The following is a 20339-nucleotide window of genomic DNA, read 5'->3' as shown; positions in this document are numbered from 1 at the left end:
TGTAAGATCATTCAATTCTGTAACTGTCAAATTTTATTCAGAAGAGAAATGCGGCCATCCGTTCATTGGTTTTGTTAAAGTCAAACTCACTATACGCAGATGAAAAGGTAATAGACTACATAATGTTATCTGAATTGAATTTAACATGCGAGCAAGGTTAGCAGCGCGCTTGTTGTAATCAAAGTTAAAAATAAATAAATAGTAAGTGGAATCCGAGTATGTTGACAAAGGCAAGCTGTTGCTAAAACTAGCTTGAAAAGTAGAGAATGAATTCGGTTACAAGAAAAACATTTCAACCGAGTGTTGGATAGACAAAAAGTTTCGTTTTCGTTTTGGTCGACGTAGCCAATGAAAAGCTATTCAAAAAATTGATTAAAGCACTGGCTTTAAGCGCAACGAAGCCGCGAGATGCCGGCACTATGCTGGGTAGAACAATTCCATTCTCGCTGTTTTGAGTGTAAATTTTTTTCAAAACTTCTAATTGCTTCATTGCTTCTTCATCGCTGATGTTCTGATCTATCAAGTGGGATGGAACGGTAGGTCCAGAATTGGTGACATCAATCCTAGCGTCGGGTTCATTCAGTATTAACTTCGGTTCAATGTGAACGTATGGATAGGGAAAAGGGTAATAGTTTGTCAATGGTAATCCATGGTAGAATTGAGTTTCTGGCAAAGCATGAGGCATGTAAAAAAACGCTTTGGCCCTCATTGCTGGACTTGAATTTAAGTTTTGGAAGGTCTGTGGAAGATCTGGTGAAGAGCTGAACACTGCCAGGATTGAGGCAGATAAGATGATGGCGATTCCTCTCATGATGATAGAAAATATGGGAAGAAAGATCTATATAGATCGGGAATCCAGCAATTTAATTTAGTACACAAAATCAGAAAATGTGTAGCTACACCTATGAAATATAATGAAACTTTATTGTAGATGATAAGCTTACCTTGGAATTAGATATAGGTGTTAGACGGAGGCAGCAACTACACTTTGTGACGCCGAACGTACGACATTGCGCTCCTATTTAAAGGGTAGCGCAAAACTGTTTCTCAGAGTCTTCTTGAGAATCGTTCCATGAGTTCATTGCACATTTCTTTTGTTCATTTTTTGTTCTTGGCTAACCGCAGTGATGCGTGGAAACAATATGAAAAGAAAAAAAAAAAAAAATTGCGGACACTCACCATGGAGGTCTTGGTGGACCACAAGAAGCGCCGATGGATGTTGCAATCACTCATGCGTCACCATCCGGAACCTGGTAGGCTTTTATCAAGTTGCAATTGTTATTAATTCTGGTTAGGGTCTATCCCATTGTTCTGTTTATTTTCTAAGGCGAGACGGGATTTTCCACCAGCAAAAAACAAGGAAAAATTAATAAAACTTTATCATGTCTTACGTCGTTATTATATAATAAAAATTAGGCAGTAGCGAGACAGGCGATTTGCCAGTTCCGATTTTCCGTGTTAAATCCGATTGTCCGCAACAATACCGTTGATAATATTTTATTTTCTGTCCTAGTATTGACATAATTTTAATTTCTCACATTCATTTCTCAAGTTGATAGCAAGACGATATATTCCTCTAGGCCTACTCAGTTGGGTGTCGAAGTGATAGAGATGTAGAAATCGGTTGCTCGATATCTATATACAACATGAACATGAAGGGTAGAACCAGTCTATTTTTGATGAGTGAACAAAGGTGTTCTGCTGTTGGTGCTCTTCGTAAAACATAAACGGAGTAAGCTATTAGTAGGGTATATTTTTCCGTAATGTTTATTCTTGTACAGACCGTCCGGGGTATTTATGCCGTTGGTATGGACGGTCTGGTTCATCATATTGTTTACTTGATTGTATCTGTTATACTGATACGGAATATCAAGGGTGTTAGAACAGGACGTTGATAAAGACCTCCGACGATGCTAGCTTTGTTTCCTTAAGATCTTGTAAGGGAGACCGGGGTTATTTGGTATACGGGGTAAGATGCTCGTTTGGCTCTTATTTGTATCCATTTGAAATTTCACTTTTTTCAGAATAGCCAAAATGTGTATTTTTGTTCATAGCTTGCCCCCACCGAAAAAATTTTCGTCCGCACTTCATTCGTAAAGTTTTAATCGTCAAAATCGTGTTTCAGTTTTGGCGACCAACTTTTTTTTCATGGACTATTTTTCTTTTTTCTTCTAAGGTATGAATAACATATTTGTGTAGTGATGTTTCGTAGATAGCTTATTCCTCAAGCTATTTTTCCGTTTATTTTTTTTTTCTGTAGTAAAATTTCATTAGATTCTATTTTAATAATTCGATGAAAATGACTCATGGGGAAGGTTGGCCATTTTTCCATGGGGCAAGTCGGCCAACATGAGTTCGTCTGTCAGAGTGAGCCTATTCAAATTTTCTTCTTGTATTTTTGCAGAAAAATGAGAAACTACGTTAGAAAAACTGACAGAGTCTTCTGATGTAATTGACAGAGCAGTTGCAAAGGTGTTGGACGAGAGAAAATCAGTTTATAGTGTGGCTATTCTTTTTAACATTCCAAGAAGAAGTCTTACAAGATATGTTGAAAACAAGAAGAAGTCAGGTTTAGAAGAACAAAACAGGCCTAATAGTGTTTCTCTAACATCTGCGCGCCAGGTAACTGTTTTGTTATAGTTTATGTTAATATGAGCTTATGTGTGTAAACATTTATCATGCAGGTTTTCAACAAGGAAGATGAGGCTCTGCTAGCTGATTACCTTCATCGTTCAGCAGATATTTATTTTGGATTGTCCCCAAATGATGTTAGAAAGCTGGCTTATAATGTTGCCACAAAGAAAAATCTAAAAATCCCACCTTCGTGGCCTGAAAAACTTTCAGCTGGACAGACTAGTACTAATCAGCAATAAATTTTGCGCCTTTACGGGGAAAAAATGCATCTATACCTATCCTTTTAAACCCCCCCATAAAAATGGAAAACACCGCTGGCGAAATAAGCGGTCCGCCAAAATTCATCAATAAATTGTCGATTGACGATTATGAAGATTAAGATTAGTTTCAATCTATATAAATTAAATTTTTCATTTCCCTATCTTAATTCTAAAATTAATAATACTCCCTAAAACATGATTTTTCCCTATACCTACCGAACAATCTCGATTGCCGCTGATCGCAGCGCTATCTACATTCCTGATTCCATTTAGGCATCTCTCGCCTACCTCTAAGATAATATACCATGGTTCGACTAGTCGTGAGCGACCAGCCTCCAAATACATTACGTTTTGAATGAAAGCAGATGACATTTTAAAAAGCCATCATTAAGCCAACCCCCCAAAAATCGACCCCTCCCCTGAATCCAAACCGCTAAAAACGTCGAAAGCGGTTTGATCACCCGCGCTCGACATCCGCTGAACGGATCTAGATGATTTTAGTATAAAGTAATTCGATTCGTATCAACAATTTCTACTGAGCCCTTCCACCCCAAACAAGAAAAACGTAAAAGTTTGCACGAAACCCACAGATAATTACTTTTAGACCGAAATCACCACAATAAACCCCCATGACCCTCTTGGAATCCAAGCAGGAATAAATATCCAATATTTTTCAGTTACCTTAGATGTTAACACCTAGTAGTTTTATATCATTAAATTCCACTTGAAGTTAATATGACAAAATTCCACTGCTGCTTTTAATCCCAGTGGTGATGCAGATTCAATAATCTTGCTAATTATCTTCTACCTGATGGAGAAATGCAAATTTTTTCATTCTTATTCAAAAGAAATTTCGTTGCATCAAGAAATATGCTTCAGTAGCTGGAGGTGCAACTATTTTATTTTCTTGGTGACGTAAGGTAGACACTGGACAGCGTGCAGAAGTGCAGAACCCTGACAGACAGTGTCGAATAATGGATAGTCGTCTGGACAGTTCGCCATGCCCTACGGCCACGTAGGGCACATTTCCCTACTGCGACGGGAGGAAAAACCAACGAAAAACGTTTGATATTTGTGTTAAAATGAAGGAGGGAGAGGGGGGATGCCGCGAGTATTAAAAATCGGCCTGTGGGCTTCACAAGCAAAATCTAAGAAAAAATCTAAGAAACCACTTGACAGTAACTATTTACATTTTATGCATCTTGCGGCTCCGTCCTTGTTGGCTTATTTATGCAGACACGTATATTCTTTTTACCGTTTTTAAATCTTTCCTTTATTGCGTCTAAGGCTATCGCTGAACGCAAAATTATTGTTGTTGTTTTGTTTTGTTTTCCAAAAGGTGCAAGCAATAAATAGAGCTCGCCTATGGGTGAAATTCTTTTCACCATTATATTTGTTATTCCCGACTCAGATGATTGCTGTAGGTCCTATACAACAAAATGCTTTTTCGTGTCCGTGGCCATTTATTGCACTGCTTAGATAACTCCCTGATAAAGAAATAAAGAAATCTCTACCTCCCAGCTCCCACCCTACTGACTAGTTTAAAAGCATTCAAACCGCCAACAGCTAGGCTTAACCCTTTTTTTTTCTGACCTACCCTCCTATACTTCACGCTAAAGTGCGGAACGCTACTATTTAGCGAATGTACCAAAATGCAAATAAAATGGGTGAAAGATATGTGCATATGTGGCTATAATACGGGCGGCTGGCGGATAGATACTGGCTGACATGCAGAATGGTGAGTCGACCGGCAGCTACGGTGAGCGGATCGGTGGGCAGGTTTAAATCACGAAGGTCCAATCGCAATAAGCATATGCTAGCGCCATCTAACTCCCGGCTCTAGACGGGCCCAAAGTTATCAATCACACATTCACACCATACGAAGCACTAGACGGTGTGGAGAGAAAGTCACAGAGGACACGTCCATTTTTGGAGAATCCAGCCGTCTTCAAATTGTTTGACATTCCTACACTTTAGCTTCAAGACAAACTCTGCTCAAGGTCATAAAACACTAGACTGCCATTGACGTCCCAAGAGTGGTCCGGAGCAGAAGCTTCTGTAGAACATCCCATCAAGAGATTGCGAAACCAACATGCTGGTTGCAGCACATGCTTAGGTTTAAAATCTAAAACCTCAGTGCTCCTTGATACCATCATACCAATACAGAAAATCACGTACTTGGTAAGCAACAGTTTATTTTACTTCAACGTTAGTTGTTCATTTGGACTATATAGTTGGCTGTTAGAACCACGTCACGACTCACGAGTCCGTACATGCAACTGTTATCATCGGATGTTGGACCATAACCCATTTTACCAAACATTTTTTTTTTTTTTTTTACCAATCCTTTTTTTTCGTTTCCTTTTCAATTCTTTGCAGTCAACTTTATCAGTTTTGCTATTCTTTATAATTTCTATGTAAAAAAAAGCGAACAAGCCATTGCTAAGAAAGTACCTACGCGTCATTACGACTGGCGAAAAAGGCATCTTAATAATTTGAAATTTTTATATTTCGAGTAAAATGCTCGTCTCAATTTTTTTTCATAAAAATGTTTTGATAGTGTTGGAGGCAAAAGTGGATGATGAGATATATTTACTTGGGGTTCAGTTCATGTACTGTACGGCTGCACACACCAGATAGCGTCCAGAGAGTTTAACGACAGCTCATAGTTCATTTGCCAAAGGCTACGAGTTTGTTTGTACTTGTTGTTTACATTCAGTTTCTTGTTGATGTTAGAAACATGCAGTTTCCTACGATGCTGGACGAGGAAAATGCCACTATGAGTTTTAACGTCCCAACACCCAAGTCGCTTAACAACAATGATGAAGTCACTGAGCAAATAAGAAATTGGATCCAACTGGACGTCGGTTCAAAATTTCACGAAAATGCCGTCAAACACATCGAGTCGGTTGTGAAGCGACAACTTTCCTGTTTGGAAACGACTTTAGTCGAAAGACAATACGTTAAAGTCGTATTAGAAATGTGGCTGAGAAAGAGTTTACAAAACGCTGTCAATTATCTAAATGATCAAACGATTGATTTCAGCGTGAAAATGCCCAAGATATTGAAAGAATTGAATTCCATCAATTCATTTGAAGGGATTGGACTCAAACTAAAGGAAGGGACATGCCAACTAAAAGATCTATCTGGCGAAGATCGTCAATATATAACATTAATAATCGATCAGATAGATCTTTTCAAAAACACACCTCGTTTCGCGGCCCTTGTCGGCAGCTATTTCCAGCAGTTTAAGGCATTTTGCATTGGCAAAGTCTTTTCCAGATGTCTAGATGACATAGCGAAAGATCAAATTGACAGCAAAAAAAACTGTGAAGTTATTCTTGCACTAAATGCACTCTTGGAGGTCGCTGGTGAAGACGTAAGAAATCAAATCATTTTGGAGACAAATTTGGTGGAAAATGATTTCACAGACCTCAATAACGAAAACGGACAAGAATTAATCCATAAAATGTTGGAAATCTTTGCAAGTTGCAGGGATGCAACTGAAAACGAATCCCTTGAACGGTTAGATCGATTGAAAACGGAAAAGGCATGGGCACCGAAATTGCAAGTTCTGGTCAAAGAGACGTGCAAGACATTCTTATTACCTAAAACTACGATCGAAGTCAAGGATGAGTATGGAAGAAAAATAATATTCATTAAAGGCGCCTTTGTGTTTGTCAGCAAAATGATCGAAGAAATGAAGCGATTAAAAGAAAAATATCCAGAGCTGCAAGAAATCCAGATTGTTGGGCTATCATCCGTTCACGTCGATTGCCACCTAGAGAACGAAACCTGGCACGGAACGAACGTGGGAATCGTTACGGATAAGATCGTTGTGGATTACGAAGTTTGCCGGAAATGCCAGCAAAATAACGCCCAAGCAAAAGGTATACTAGATATTTGTTGTTGTTGTTTATTCTCACTCTTATTTGATTGCTTTTAATTCAAAATGCAGAAGAAACTACCATGAGGAATGCGACCAGTGATGTTGCGAACAACTTCTCCGTCTGTTGGGATGTCTCTGGCGTAAACGGTAATATTTCAAATAGCGACAGGATTTGAAATTATTTCCATATTCGCTAATTTTGATTTTACACAGGTGAACCTGGTCAACCGGGTAAGAGTGGCGGTAACGTTAACATAATTTGTAACGAGATAATCGACGCCGAACGATGGAAGATTATATCAGATGGAGGCAAAGGAGGTGACGGACAGAACGGAAGTAACGGGGAAAGCAAATCAGACGGAAGGCCTCGCAAGTGGTCCAAAGAATGTTTCAAAAAATTTTTCCCTTCCATGTCAACATTCGATAATGGAGAACAAACAACTGACATAGCTCCAGAAGATACAGTAAAAACGGTTCTAACGAACCTAATGGACCTGTTGCCAGTTGAAAATCGAACATATGGCAAAGATATCCGACCAGACTACCGAGGTACTTTTTTCATCGAAGGCACTGCGAAAGATGGCAGTAAGATCAGTTTGTCGTTCTATCAGTCAAAGACAAAACGACACACACTCATCTTCTGCCAAGGTATACAACATATATTGTCTTATAAATCAAACGTTGTTATCGGTTGCTCACAAAAAATGTTAATCACCAGGAAGCAACATCGGACAAGGTGGATACGGAGGCACCATCATTTTTGAATTCATCGCAGGAAAAGACTCGTTTGCAATAGAATCGAGGGTTCCAGTCGTCGGTAAGGACGATCGTCGACCAAGGGCTGTGCGAATGGGTGTCTACGAGGCAATGGGCTATGATGGCGAAATGGGAACACCTGTAGGTGACGTTGCGTTCATCCACAGCCTCAACACTACCAAGTCATCAGCAAACCAGAATCTAACAGGTCATTACATCGGCTTCGAAAATAATGTTAGCCTTCGGATGGAACGCAACCCTACGAAACCTACAAGGCAGCAAAACGATCCTGAGAATTACTACACAAAACTAAGCAAAGAGCAATATGCGTCGATTGTTTACCGTCGTTTACCCGCATACGGCCAAGTCCAGCCACTGCATTCGACAGTAGTAAATGCCACAAAAAAGAAGGTCATCGTTCGCCAAAGTCTTGCGCAGCACGTTTTTCAAGTGGACGAGCGGAAGCAGATGTTAAAATGCCTCCAAGAAAGATTATTCAGCAACTGGGAGAAAGAAAAATTTGCTGACAATGTCGACTTATTAGTCAGCCAAATGAGAGACAAGGAAACTCAGCTTCATCAGTTGATGTCGCAGTGCAGTCGGGGCCTCGACAACGTTGGATCAGTGAGATTCGTTAAGTCCGCAAAAACAAACTGGAATCTGAAATCGGATATGATTAGCGTTTCAGACACCTCGCATTCTTTAAGCGGTCGACGATCAGTTGGACGTCGTCCGGTCGATTTCCGGAAAAAACCACCGGTCGACGTCAGGTGCCTTGATATGCTGGCAACAATGAGCGGCGTCAATAGCGCTATACACAGCATTTACGGTCAGATGAATTCTAATGGGATGTATATTTGCGACGACGTGATTATAGCGTGGCTTCGCACTTCTCTCGCTACATTCATCCGCGAAAAGAAAAATAGGGCTAAAGTTTCGGGTTTCATCAAGCAGTTTGTACTACGTGTACGAAAGAGTGATGTACTAGATTGTCCCGTCGCCAATGATGTGAAAGTTGCATATTTCAAGTTCCGACGGACGAACAGCGAGAAAAGTGAATTCAACTGGCAGAGTGCAACAGAATTTGAGGACTTATATGAGGAATACGCTAAATTTGTTGAGAAGCCATCAAACCCAGTGGAATCAGCCGAATTGGAAATGCTAGCAATCATCGATGGTTTGAAGACCATCCATGTTTACACCGATCAATCATCATCGTTCAAGTACAAGCAATCCTTAAAATCTGTGTTGCCTGAAGACTGTGTTCCCGTTCACTACGTTCTTCACAAAGAAAATGGAGAATTTCAAAGAGTCGAACCAAACATAATAATGAAAGATTTCTGCATGATATATGACGATGATCTGTTTGAATGTCCGCCCATCCAAAGTAAATACTTCTGCGAATTTTTGGACTCTCTTGAAAAACACGGCGCTAACCAACAGGTCATCGCTTCAATGAAGAGGCTCAACCCTGCAAACGGTGATACACCGGATAAGTTGTTTCGGTTGCTTCTCAAACATTGCCGGCGAAATGACGAAAATCCAGACGATTCCGATGTGAAATTATTTGTAAACCTATATTCTATTGATCTTTGCTGGTTGGCTGAATGGATAGAAGAACACAATAGTCGAAATCTAAGTCCCATCTTCTACTTGAATATCGTCAAAGCTGGACTACCCGTCGACTGGATACGCGATTTTTTAATGCTTGAAATTTGCGATCGGTTTACGGAGGATGATTCTGATGTTCGTACTATCCGCTCTATAAAAGATTGTGTGAAGGATATAGTCAATGGAATGCCGTCTCTGGTGCCTCTATTACGCAAATTGATTGCCACATCCGACAGCTGTTCCGCACTACAACCCCAGAATTTATTGCGACTCCTGGAATTGATAGCAAAGGATCTCAAACAAGGTGACGGAATTACAAGTCAGCAATTGCCGGAGCTCCAACTGCTGCCTCTCAGCGATTGGTTTTACCATTTAAAAAGTAAAAGGTGGGAAAGAAGAATCAATCTGCTGTCCATCAGCGATTTGAATACTGAAAAAGAGAATAAAAAACTAAAAAAAGAGGCCGTTTACTTGTTACTGGAACTCGAATCCCAAAATGATGAAGATCATTGTGACAAGTTATTAAAAGAAGTTAAGGAATTGAAGACTGCTGTTATTCTTTTGCAAGACGCCCTGCATTCGAAAGCGACTCCTAGTCAAGAATATGACGAAAGAAACATTGACGATATCATCGAGAAGATGAAAATAGATGTGCCTCAGGATAATGAGTCAGACATAAACAAATCATATCACACGAGCTTGGCTGCAGTGGAAAAAAACGTGAAAGACTCTAAATCAATGTCAGACCAAATGAAGAAATCTGACGAACAAGAATACAAGCTATCTGAGGAAAGAATTAAGAAACTGATCAAGCAATGGCAGAAAAATGGTTTAGAACTGAACGATGAATCAGTTGTTGATTTTGTCTACGTCTACGATTACGCCGTACAGAAGACGTGCACGAAGAAAGGAGACAAACAAATATTTCAACTACGTGACACCCAGAGAGTGACGATCATGGCATTGCTGCTGAAATCAGAAAAAAAAATCACGTTAACGCAAGTGTCAACTGGGGAAGGCAAATCACTGATTGTCACTGGTGTCGCAATTGCGTTTGCCCTTTGTCGAAACAAAGAAAAAAAGAACAAGAAAATTGACGTTATTACAAGCAATGACGTGCTGGCTCACCGTGATTCTGCAACGTCGGTGGCTGATGGTGGGCTGCGGGACCTTTATGAATATTTTAATGTAAGCGTAGCAAACAATTGCAGTCAATGGGTGGACGAACGAGCCCTAGCCTACAATGCAGCAGTCGTTTATGGACAATTGGCGAATTTCCAGCGAGATTATTTACTGGATACGTTTTACGGCCATAACATACGCGGTGACCGCACAATGGACCTCATTGTTATTGATGAAGTCGATTGCATGTTGCTCGATCGCGGCAACAATGTGCTCTACCTATCGCACGACATCCCTGGCATGGAGATGCTGGAATCTCTGTACGTTTTCATTTGGGAGAAAATACGCAGCTCTTCAATCGATTCGGATAAGCTAGCAGTACAAGAATTAGTTAAATCTGCTGTTCTCCACGACCTGTATGGTGTTATAAGTAAAGACGATTTGGAGTCCATTTCTGATTTCCTGAAAGACAAGCCATCGGAAAAGAATGCACTATGGGATCACTTAATTGAGACAAAAGTCATCAACTCACAGGGACATTTGCTGATAGAAGGCAATATTGAAAACATCAAATTTAAGCCACAAATGGATCCCAAGATTCGGTTTTATCTTCGTAGCGTGGCTAAACGTGAACGGAATATTCAAATACCTACGCATTTGATGTCATTTGTCGAACTTCATATTGACACTTGGATAAATAATGCCATGAAAGCATTGGAACTGCAACGTGATGAGGACTATGTCGTCGATCAAGACCGAACAGACACCAGCCCAGATCTCAATCCTCAAGTGATTATCATCGACAAGGACACGGGGATCGATCAGATCTCGTCGCAATGGGATGGAGCACTGCATCAGTTTATTCAGCTAAAAGAAGGCTGCAAGTTGACGTCACAAAGTCTAAAAGCCAGTTTCGTTGTGAACTCGATATATATCCAGACTTACGTAAAGGTGGCAGGAGTTTCAGGTACCCTGGGATCCAAAACAGAACAATTGTTTATGCAAAACAAATACGAAAGCTGTCAGTTTGTTATTCCCACAGCTTTCAAGAAACGTTTCCACCTGAAACCGACGCAAGTCTTTAAATCAAAGGCCCACTGGCTCCATGCCATCGTCAAAGAAGCACGACAGATTATTCCTCCTGGCCATAAAAATAAAGCTCGTTCCATCGTCATCTTTTGTCAATCAATCCAAAATGTGAACATTGTCCACAGTTATCTAAAAAACGCTGTGAAGTCGGAGCTCAATGACAACCACATCCATTGCTACACACGTGATTATGAGAAGTTTGCTTTCGAAGGCAAATCCCTTGAAGTCGGTCACGTGATCATCGCCACTAACTTGGCGGGTAGAGGTACAGATATAAAAATAAGCGAGCAATTGAAAGAGAACGGAGGTCTACACATCTGTCTGACTTTTTTGCCAAAAAACGAACGGATTGAAGAACAAGCGATGGGGCGTTCAGCTAGGAATGGAGCACCTGGAAGCGGAGTCTTCCTCTTGTACGAAGAGTCGTCTTCAGGAAAAAAATGGGGTTCCGAAAAATGGTTCAGCATGAAAGAAGAGCGTCATTGGAAAGAAAGACTACGGATATCCTGTTTAGAAGACGAATTTGATAGCATGGAAATGGATCGAAGTTTTTTTGAGGAATTGTTGGATTATTACACTGAACTGAAACGAGAACTGAAAAGCCAAAAACGTGAAGATCAGGAAATAAAAACACTTTCCGACAGTGTGCTGGACAAATGGGCTTTGTGGCTTGACCAAAGTGGGGACCCTATAAGTATGACCTGTTTCTATTTTGTTGATTTTCTCGGTAAATTTCCTGCTGGACTTGGATTGCCAGAATTCAAAAGGACCGACACCAATTGGATGACTCCAATTCGTTCTCTTGCCATGGCCAAACATCTGGCTGTACAAAAGTCATCTCAGTCTCAGTCGACGGCAGTTGAAATTCTGAATCGAGTCATCGCTTCAAAGGATGGTTCTTTGTATCCAGCTGCTCATTACTACCTTGCTTTCATTTTGTTTGAAGAGGATTTTGAGGATAACAAAAACAAATTCATTCAAATTTTGCAAACGTGTGAAACTATTTTGAACAATCACATAAACATGCACTTGTCCTTTTATCGCAAAGTCGCCCATGCAGCGCCTGAGCAAACCCCGTCGTTCTGCGTCGTCGACGCCTATAAACAGCAAAAAAACAATATGGTGAAGATCCTCGAATATTTCATCGGTTCCGTCCGGGCTTTACTTGGCAGTCATTATTGCTCAGCCTCTAATCTCAAGGAAGCTGGGCGAGATCCCCCCGAAAAACTTGGAGTCGTCAAAATGAAAATGAAAGAAGCTGAAACATTCATACAGAAAAAAATTGCTTCCCATATCCCGCGTTTTCAGAAAAAAAGGAAACCAAATGATGAACCTAAACGCCACAAAATTCATCCCGAAAAAGCGGACAAACTCTTTCAATCGCTGGTCAAAGAAGAGTTCATCACCTGTCAGCTCAACGACATTCATACAGTCCCTAATCGGAACGCCATCATTCAGGAAGTAGCCGACGAATACGGAATCAAGAATTTGTTAGAAAATTTAGAGTCCGTCTTTGGGGAGAACTTAATTGAGGAGCAGATCGAGACAAAACTCAAAAAAAAAAATTTGATTCCGTGCACGAGAAAGGCGTTTTGGGAGAAGTTGAAGAAAGCAGGTGCACTAGAAGCGGTGAAAGGTGGATTGTGCTCTAAGATGAAATGCGTCATCATGTTGGAATCCGAATGCAATGTCGAACCAAGTAAACCGAACAGCCAAAAACTCGATCGAGATAGACGGATCAACATTGAAGACTTTAAGTTTGGATTGGATTCTTTCGATGAGCACAACTGTCTAAACGTGCTGTACAACCCAATTTACGACAGCATGAGTGACTTATTGAAGCAGAAGAAAATCATGTTCAGCAAAGAGTACGTTAAAAAACAACTCGGCGAAGAAGAGTATCGACGCCGCAAGGAGAAATTTGAATCCAATCAAATTGCACAGCTTAACCTCGACAAACTTGACCTCGACAAACTTGAAAGGGTCAGTTTGAAATTTTCTGACCCGTTGGGGAAGCATGATTTGGAGCGAATCAACATAAATTCTAGTGGCGAGCAGGATGGCGTTTGGAATGCGCTAGTTGATCAGAAAATCATTGACTCAAATGGAAAATTATTGCCCAACTTCCAAAAATTCAGTTATCCAGAATGTCCAGCTTATGAGAAACCTGTCATGCGTATGATTGGGAGAACTTTTGTGGCTGAAATAGTCAAAAGTCAATGGCTAAGGCTAAAGGCTGACAAAAATCCCAATTGTTTGAAAGCCATAAATTTGCTACCATTGAAACCCTATCGAGATATGCTTGGCGATTTGATGGCTGCCCACGTCATATCTGGTGCTCGAGTGACGGAAAATACAAAACTCATCGAGGAGAAAACTAATGCACTTGAAGACAAAGACGAGGGTGCATGTGTTCGCAAGTTTCTGAAAAACCGCCAAGCTGTTTATGCTCCCAAGATGAAAAAATATGACGTTTATCTTGACTTGATCGAAATGGATATTCGAAAGATTCCAAACACCGAGAACATTTCTACGGAACTTCATAGTTTCGATCTCGTAGGGTTCAATCACGTCATTGACATTAAGGATCGAGAAATGTCATGGAAAACATACCTGAGAGCAATTGGGGCCGGTGCTGTTGGTATCGCTTCGATTGGTGGTGGAGTTTTCTTGATTCACGAAAAACTACTATCCATTGGACTAAGCAAGAATTTATTGTTCATGGGAGGAGCATCAGACATTTTGTACGCCATAACGGCCATCCTGACGCGCAGCAACTTCACGTGGGCCGATTACACTCGTCAAAGGCTAATGAGTGCCATAGGAAAGGCAGAACCCATGGACATGATCAAAACAATTTTCAAATTGTACAGTTCAACTGAAAACGCTGATTTCAGAGAGGCAATTCAATTGGCCGTCGGCGAGGAAAGATGGAAACGACAAGGCAGAAGTCAAACAGACAGAGATGGTGAAGTTCCATCAGGCGGAACTCTAGAGAGGATTGGATTGAAGAAACACAAAACCGAGTTTTACTTCCACAGCCAACTCCATTATCTTTTACAAGATTTTGGCATCTTTATACATGGAAAAACAAAGAAATGCCTCGCCAAAAACTTGAACGAAATCCGAGAAAGACTGACCCAATTCAAACATCTTCCCGGACTCGAAACATCCCAGCATTTGGTTAGAGAGAAGATGAATAAATTTATTTCTGATTGGGCTACAGAAGGACACAAGTGGGTCAGTGAAATCACCACTGCCATGACTTCAAAACTGGACGAGATTCATATGGTCCTCCAACAAACAGGAGAAATTCCATTGACACAAGAAATAGCTGATGAAGGGATCCGCGAAATGGAACCGATTTTCCATGACTATGAGGTGCGAATCAGATTGATACGCGTGACTGTCACCTGCATTAGCGAATTTCTATCAGACCTGAAGAATTATGACAAGCCCAAAGTTGCAAGAGCTGAAGACATCGGCGTAAAGGAAGCATTTAAGCGTTTTCAGGAAAGGATGCTGGCTGACATAGAGGCTGAGCTGGAAAGACAGGTGGACAAGATTCTGGACTCTTTGAGGGAAAAAATTCATCGAGTCGCCTCTAACCAAGTCTCTAATTTAGCCAATATTAATTCGGAAATATTCACCACTTTTTTGCAGTTTACTTAACCGAAGTTGAATGTTCAAAAATTTTCGAATTGTCTAATTGCGCACTGTGAGAGGACGACAAATATTTTCAAACACTTTGGGATTTTCAGCAATTATAGCTTTTCACTTGATTTATTCGGGGAGTATTCCTTATAGAGCTTTTTTTTTTAAGGGAATCAATATTACATTTCATTTAATCCTGTTTGGACACTGAACTGATTTTTGTTATCAACTTTCCTTTTCTTTTCTTCATTTGTTTTACTTTTTATATACCACGTAGTGTGTTATTTCCATTATGCTCCATCGAGTTGAATACATAGAAATTTTAGTTCAAACTTTTTTACTCCATGGCACAGAACTGATGATGACGCAAACGAGATTGGCAAAGGCTTACGGTTCTACCGTTTGAAGTCTTAAAGGGTAAAAGAAAACGCTTCACCTTAAATTTAAAATTGATAGTTTATGTTAATTTGTAATTTTTTGTCTATTTGTGACATGATTAACAAAATTTGTTCAAATCCATTTGTCGATGGGCCGGGGACAAACAATTTCAACAGCGGAATTTGTTGGGCGGTGTTAGCTGCCAGGTAATCTCAATCGTTAATCCTCTTTACCTTTAAAATGTTTTTGTTGATAAACTAAATACTGTTTATTATGTAGGTAAGTAGTGCTGTAGTAAGTGAAACATAAAAGTTCCCTGTGGATAGTTTATTTGTTTAGATTATAGTAATAACGTAGCGATATTCAAATTCCACTTTTTTTTAGTTAGCATAAGATAGTTGTCCAAGAATGTATGCGGTATTACATTTTTCATTCCGAATACGGTTGATTTTTTTTATCGTGCACGTTAGTATACCAAGTGACCGATGAAATGCCAACTTTGTTCGATTTAGCTCGTAACGTCGGGACAACAGGCAATTAGGAAAAATAGGCAGTGGTAAATCCAGGGCAAGGGTCAAAAGGAAGATGAAGTCAGAACAAAATAAAACGTAAAACTAAGTGTGCGTACTGCATCTGTGATGTCAAAAACAAACAAAAAAGAGACAATTTGCAAATAAGACAAAAAATTTTGGGAAGGAAAAGGAAACGTTGAAAAAAAGCTGGCGGACGCAAAAAATGGGATAAGTCATCCGCAGCCATTAAGATCCTTTCTTATCGAATTCCTTGCTGATTCTTCGATAAGATGCGGGAATACCAGCGGTATACGAAAACATTACATTTTCCATGCCTGCCTCATCATCAAATCAAAATATGCATCATGATCGATTGACGAACTGACTCCGGCGTAATAATCTAGAAATTCATCGTATGTCACCTATTTTGTGAAATAAGAATTTAGCCGATTGCATAATAAACGCGCGATAGATAAATCAACGATTTACCATTCCATCAATAGAACCGTTTGATTCAAAATTAGCCAGGAACTTCTTGAGAATTTGCTCTTCTGTTTCCTCTCCACTGTGTTGTAGAAACGAGAAAAAGAATTTAATTTTATTACAATTTATGACAGCAAAAAGATTTTGTTCAAAACTGACCTCAAATATCTGGGATTGTGTTTGACATTATAGACACCGTTTAAGTCTTCCAAAGTGACAATACCATCCCCAGTTCGATCTAATTTTTTAAACGCATCGGCAATAACCCTTTTGCGTCCATCTGACATGGGAGGCTGGAGAATAAAGTCAAAGACAAATTTAAAAGAAAAACGTATTAAAAGAAACTGGCAAAAGAAAAAACGTGGTATATAATCAGCGAACCCGAATGGCTTTAAGAAATTCATTGATGCAAACAGAGCCGGAGCGGTCCTTGTCGAAAGCGTCGAAAAGAGCGCGGCAACCGTCATCAGTCTATTATATTCATTCTTTTTTCGTTTCGTTTCGTTTAATAATAGATAAAAGAAAAAATTATGTTTTTTGAAACTTCTAATAATTCATTGGACATTTAAATAGAGTACCTTGACACCGCTTTCCTCGATCCCTTTTGAAAATTCATCGAAGCACAGAGAACGGTTTCCATTGTCATCCATTCGACGGAATACCCTTTGTTTAAGAAAAGAAAAAAACAAGCAGTGTGATTAAATGTTCATGTTTGCATGTTATGCAAGCTCAGAACAACCAACGTATTGGGTCTAATTGTGTGTTCATTTGCCTATGCTTTTGTTGCCTTTTTGTGAGATTATATAAATATATGCATCGCTTATCCATCACTCGTCACAAATAAATTTAAGGACCTCTGCTTGTTGTGTGTCCAAGTCTTGGAACAATCCATCTATATGCCATCTGGACAGAGGAACCGTAATAGCACTATGTGTTGCCGACTACTTCTTTATATAGTTTAGCTCGTCATATCCAGCAGACCAGCGACAAATCAGATGAAACTTGTCTATTGATTATTATTACATGATGATGGTTGCAACGGAATTTCACGGCCATGACACCAAAGCACTCTCACTTTTCTTACGCTTTTATTTTTCCCCAAGGCGTTTCAATCTAGCGGTAAGTATTCTACGAGAGGATGGAGAGAAGGACATTACTAAAACCAAAGCATTGTGTACGCAATCCTGTCCATCGATTTCGAAGGATTGGTGAGAGGCCAGCCGTGAAGGAAGAAATTATGTAATATAAAGAAGAAGGAATAAAGGGAAATCCATGAGCTAAACTAAATAAACCAGGTAATATAAGAACCGAAAGAGAAAGGAAGAGAGAGTGATGATGATCAAAGTAAAATCGCAAAACAAAAAAAGAGAAGCGGATTTTGACAGTTTCGTGGGTTGCGACAGAAGCGCGGGCGTGTAAAATACTGTCGTGAATTGGTTAATGTCGTGAAACGCAAGAAAAGAAAAATGGAATTTCCACTTGCTACCAGTTGCCACATCCGCACGCCCCAGACAGTGCAGAGAACCCTAGACCCGATTTTGTTTTTTTGTTTCATTTTTTTAAAGCAGGGAGTTGTTTCAAGTCAATTATTGTGTTTCGTCTCGGTCTTTTTCGGTTTCCCTCACATGGGCCGGCTCGTGAAAAGAAAGAGGTGCGTTCAGAGAATGTGGCCCTCAAAACAGCAGGCGTCGATTGCGCTGGCAAGATATTTCAACGTACATGCACACCGGGAAAGGACTGCTCCCAGGGTCGTATGACATCAGAGCCCTTTTGTGTTGGTTGCATACCACTTGAGTGGATTTTATTTTTTTGTTTTTTTCAACGGAAAACCAGCAGGAAATGGTCGTGGGTCATTAAATGGATTAAACGTGTCAACCATTTATTTTCCTCGGGGGTTGGCGAAAACTATACTGAGAGTGGGCCAACACCCCGAACTAACTCTGACTACAACACAGTAAAGCGAAATTTGGGATGGGTTCCTCACTTAAATTGAATAACTAGTGGATGTTTCAAACAAAAATAAGTCGACGTTTATCGATTTAAAAAATGATGTCTCGTCCAGAACAAGAGGCACAACGATATACGAAATAATTTTTGTGTACGACTATGAATTGTCTTATTTAGGTGTTTACCTGCCAAATCCGAGAATGCCTGTTGCTCCGCGAGCCAGCAGTTGAGAGCGCAATTTTTCTGCTCATCGAAGAGAAGAAGGACCAAAAACACAGGAATGCACAGTCAAAAATACAGACGATTATTAACGTTGAATTATTCTTTAAACAAACGGGCAGACAAATCCAAGAAGAGAGAAGAACTGTATAACGAGAGCCATTACGTACCGAGTGGATCCTGCGCCATGGTTTGTTACCGTTTGGCTTTCGGCATCGTGCCGGCCATGTTGCTTGAGTTAGCCGTCAGAGGCCGGTTCATTTTTTCGACGCGCTTGGCTGGCAGCGGTAACAACGACACAAGTACAGACTTTCTCTTTTTTATTTTATTTTTTATTTTTCATTCCTCCCACGACCGAGTCGCGGTTTTCTTCCACCCACACAGCTCTCTCTTGTCTGTAGTACGTGTGCGTATCCATGTAAGTGTTGAGTCCGGAGACGGCTGGCTTCACTCTATGCTCGCAGCACTCGGTTCCAATGACTGAATCGATTCAAAGTCAAAATAAAATACTTTCTAATGATAGAGTATTGACCAGTTGACCATGCGTTTCTTTCTAACGGTGATTAAAGGACGTGTCAGATGCCGTATAAGTTGAGCAGACTGAAGCAAACTCTCCTCTTTGTTTTCTGGTTTTCGTTATGTTACTGATTGCGCTGCTGTGTATATCGTTATCGGACTTATCCCGATTGGGTCGTGGTCCAGACTGTCCTCACGACGTCTCTGCCTTGTGTATCCTTCTGTCTTTTTTTATAATTTTCGTTTCCCCCGTTTCTAATAGTTGAGGAACTCGGACAAAGATAGAAAGAAATAAGAAAGGGCTCATGGACTCGCGAATCGGAACGAGTGCGATCCCGGTCGATGAGACGTCGGGACGTAAAACAAAACTAAATCAAGCGACAAGGTACTTTCAACAATCCAGACAGCCCTTTAGCTCGGTAAGTACATCCGGCGTCTGGAACAGCATATGGTGTACGGATATTGGACGCATGTCATGTCCTGCAGTGGTCGTCTTTCGATCTTTCTCAAATGGTAGGAGCAAGCAAGGACGCATCGTCCTTTTCGAGTGATGGCATCGCCATCCAATAATGGCCGAATCACGTCCTTGAAATGGCTTTCATTGCGGTTGCAGCGACAGTATGTTTTCTCTTCGCTATTTACCTGTCCCAGTTGGCCGAAAACTGCATGTTCATTTGACGTTGAAACTTCAGAAAAGGCCAGGCGGATTGGGATTTATTTTTGTTTCCCTTTTTTGGTTGGGTTTAGTATTTCTACGAATATGTTATTGTCAGTTTGATGGGCGTCCTTTAACTTATATGGTGACGCTATGCGCCTTCTTTTGGGTTTGATCGGAGAACCATGAACTATCCGCTTCTTTTCGCTGTAGTTCTCGGTAAAACGTATTAAAGACACACAGAGCGGCTAACCTGTCCGCGCAGGTATGCATAGAACGTAACTCGACATTGTAACGAAAAACAGGCAACCCTGACCCTTCTGCCGTGATTGATGACACATCCTTTAAGCAGCCAACGAGTCGGAGTGGAAACAGTTGTGCCAGAGTAATTATCTCAACTGTTTTAACCGGGACACGGCCGCGAGAAAACCTTTTAAAACCTTCAGTTCTTTAGATAATGAGTACTGGTCCTTTATAAAAACATTCATTCACTTTTAATTAACAAACCAGTGGGGGGGTGCTTGATTCTTTATTCTGTCGCACCACAAATGAGAAATCGTTACACTAATAGCGAGAGATTTATACTTAATACATTGGAGTCGTTCACTCGCAAC

At 40.4% G+C, this 20339-nt stretch overlaps 3 protein-coding genes and 1 pseudogene across 4 annotated transcripts; 2 read left to right on the top strand and 2 right to left on the bottom strand.

Annotated features, from left to right (window-relative positions):
* Nucleotides 1-15: 15 nt before the first annotated feature.
* On the bottom strand, nucleotides 16-1070 carry LOC116927891. Its single transcript, XM_032934931.2, has 2 exons — nucleotides 945-1070; nucleotides 16-838 (listed from the first exon to the last, which is right to left on the bottom strand). The coding sequence occupies exon 2, from the start codon at nucleotides 809-811 to the stop codon at nucleotides 293-295; it is 519 nt and encodes a 172-aa protein (XP_032790822.2). The 5' UTR covers nucleotides 812-838; nucleotides 945-1070; the 3' UTR covers nucleotides 16-292.
* Nucleotides 1071-2408: 1338 nt separating this feature from the next.
* On the top strand, nucleotides 2409-2962 carry LOC123474160 (annotated as a pseudogene).
* Nucleotides 2963-4781: 1819 nt separating this feature from the next.
* LOC116927885 lies at nucleotides 4782-15347 on the top strand. Of its 2 annotated transcripts, none has more exons than XM_045176635.1 (5): nucleotides 4782-5075; nucleotides 5641-6784; nucleotides 6853-6930; nucleotides 6997-7431; nucleotides 7502-15347. In XM_045176635.1, the coding sequence occupies exons 2-5, from the start codon at nucleotides 5650-5652 to the stop codon at nucleotides 15031-15033; spliced, it is 9180 nt and encodes a 3059-aa protein (XP_045032570.1). In that variant the 5' UTR covers nucleotides 4782-5075; nucleotides 5641-5649; the 3' UTR covers nucleotides 15034-15347. The 2 variants fall into 2 exon arrangements, with proteins under 2 accessions (XP_045032570.1, XP_045032569.1); XM_045176634.1 differs by having other exon boundaries at nucleotides 5631-6784.
* Nucleotides 15348-15705: 358 nt separating this feature from the next.
* Nucleotides 15706-18823, bottom strand: LOC116927769 (calcyphosin-like protein). The gene is made up of 7 exons (XM_045176637.1): nucleotides 18725-18823; nucleotides 18521-18578; nucleotides 16967-17051; nucleotides 16770-16859; nucleotides 16548-16681; nucleotides 16395-16470; nucleotides 15706-16327 (listed from the first exon to the last, which is right to left on the bottom strand). Exons 1-7 carry the CDS (start codon nucleotides 18741-18743, stop codon nucleotides 16226-16228), a joined length of 564 nt encoding a protein of 187 aa, XP_045032572.1. The 5' UTR covers nucleotides 18744-18823; the 3' UTR covers nucleotides 15706-16225.
* Between the last annotated feature and the right edge of the window lie 1516 nt (nucleotides 18824-20339).

This window comes from Daphnia magna, linkage group LG7 (assembly GCF_020631705.1).
Source record: "Daphnia magna isolate NIES linkage group LG7, ASM2063170v1.1, whole genome shotgun sequence".
In the NCBI taxonomy this organism is placed as follows: Eukaryota; Metazoa; Arthropoda; class Branchiopoda; order Diplostraca; family Daphniidae; genus Daphnia; species Daphnia magna.
This window is presented reverse-complemented; position numbering and strand designations above follow the sequence as displayed.

Coding starts and splice junctions, on each gene's coding strand:
- LOC116927891 (XM_032934931.2), bottom strand. CDS start 811: ATGAGAGGAATCGCCATCATCTTATCTGCCTCAATCCTGGCAGTGTTC.
- LOC116927885 (XM_045176634.1), top strand. CDS start 5,635: ATGCAGTTTCCTACGATGCTGGACGAGGAAAATGCCACTATGAGTTTT. Junction 6,785..6,852: donor AAATAACGCCCAAGCAAAAG/GTATACTAGATA, acceptor TTCAAAATGCAG/AAGAAACTACCATGAGGAAT. Junction 6,931..6,996: donor GGATGTCTCTGGCGTAAACG/GTAATATTTCAA, acceptor GATTTTACACAG/GTGAACCTGGTCAACCGGGT.
- LOC116927769 (XM_045176637.1), bottom strand. Junction 16,471..16,547: donor CACAATCCCAGATATTTGAG/GTCAGTTTTGAA, acceptor TCTACAACACAG/TGGAGAGGAAACAGAAGAGC. Junction 16,328..16,394: donor ACGGTTCTATTGATGGAATG/GTAAATCGTTGA, acceptor TTCACAAAATAG/GTGACATACGATGAATTTCT.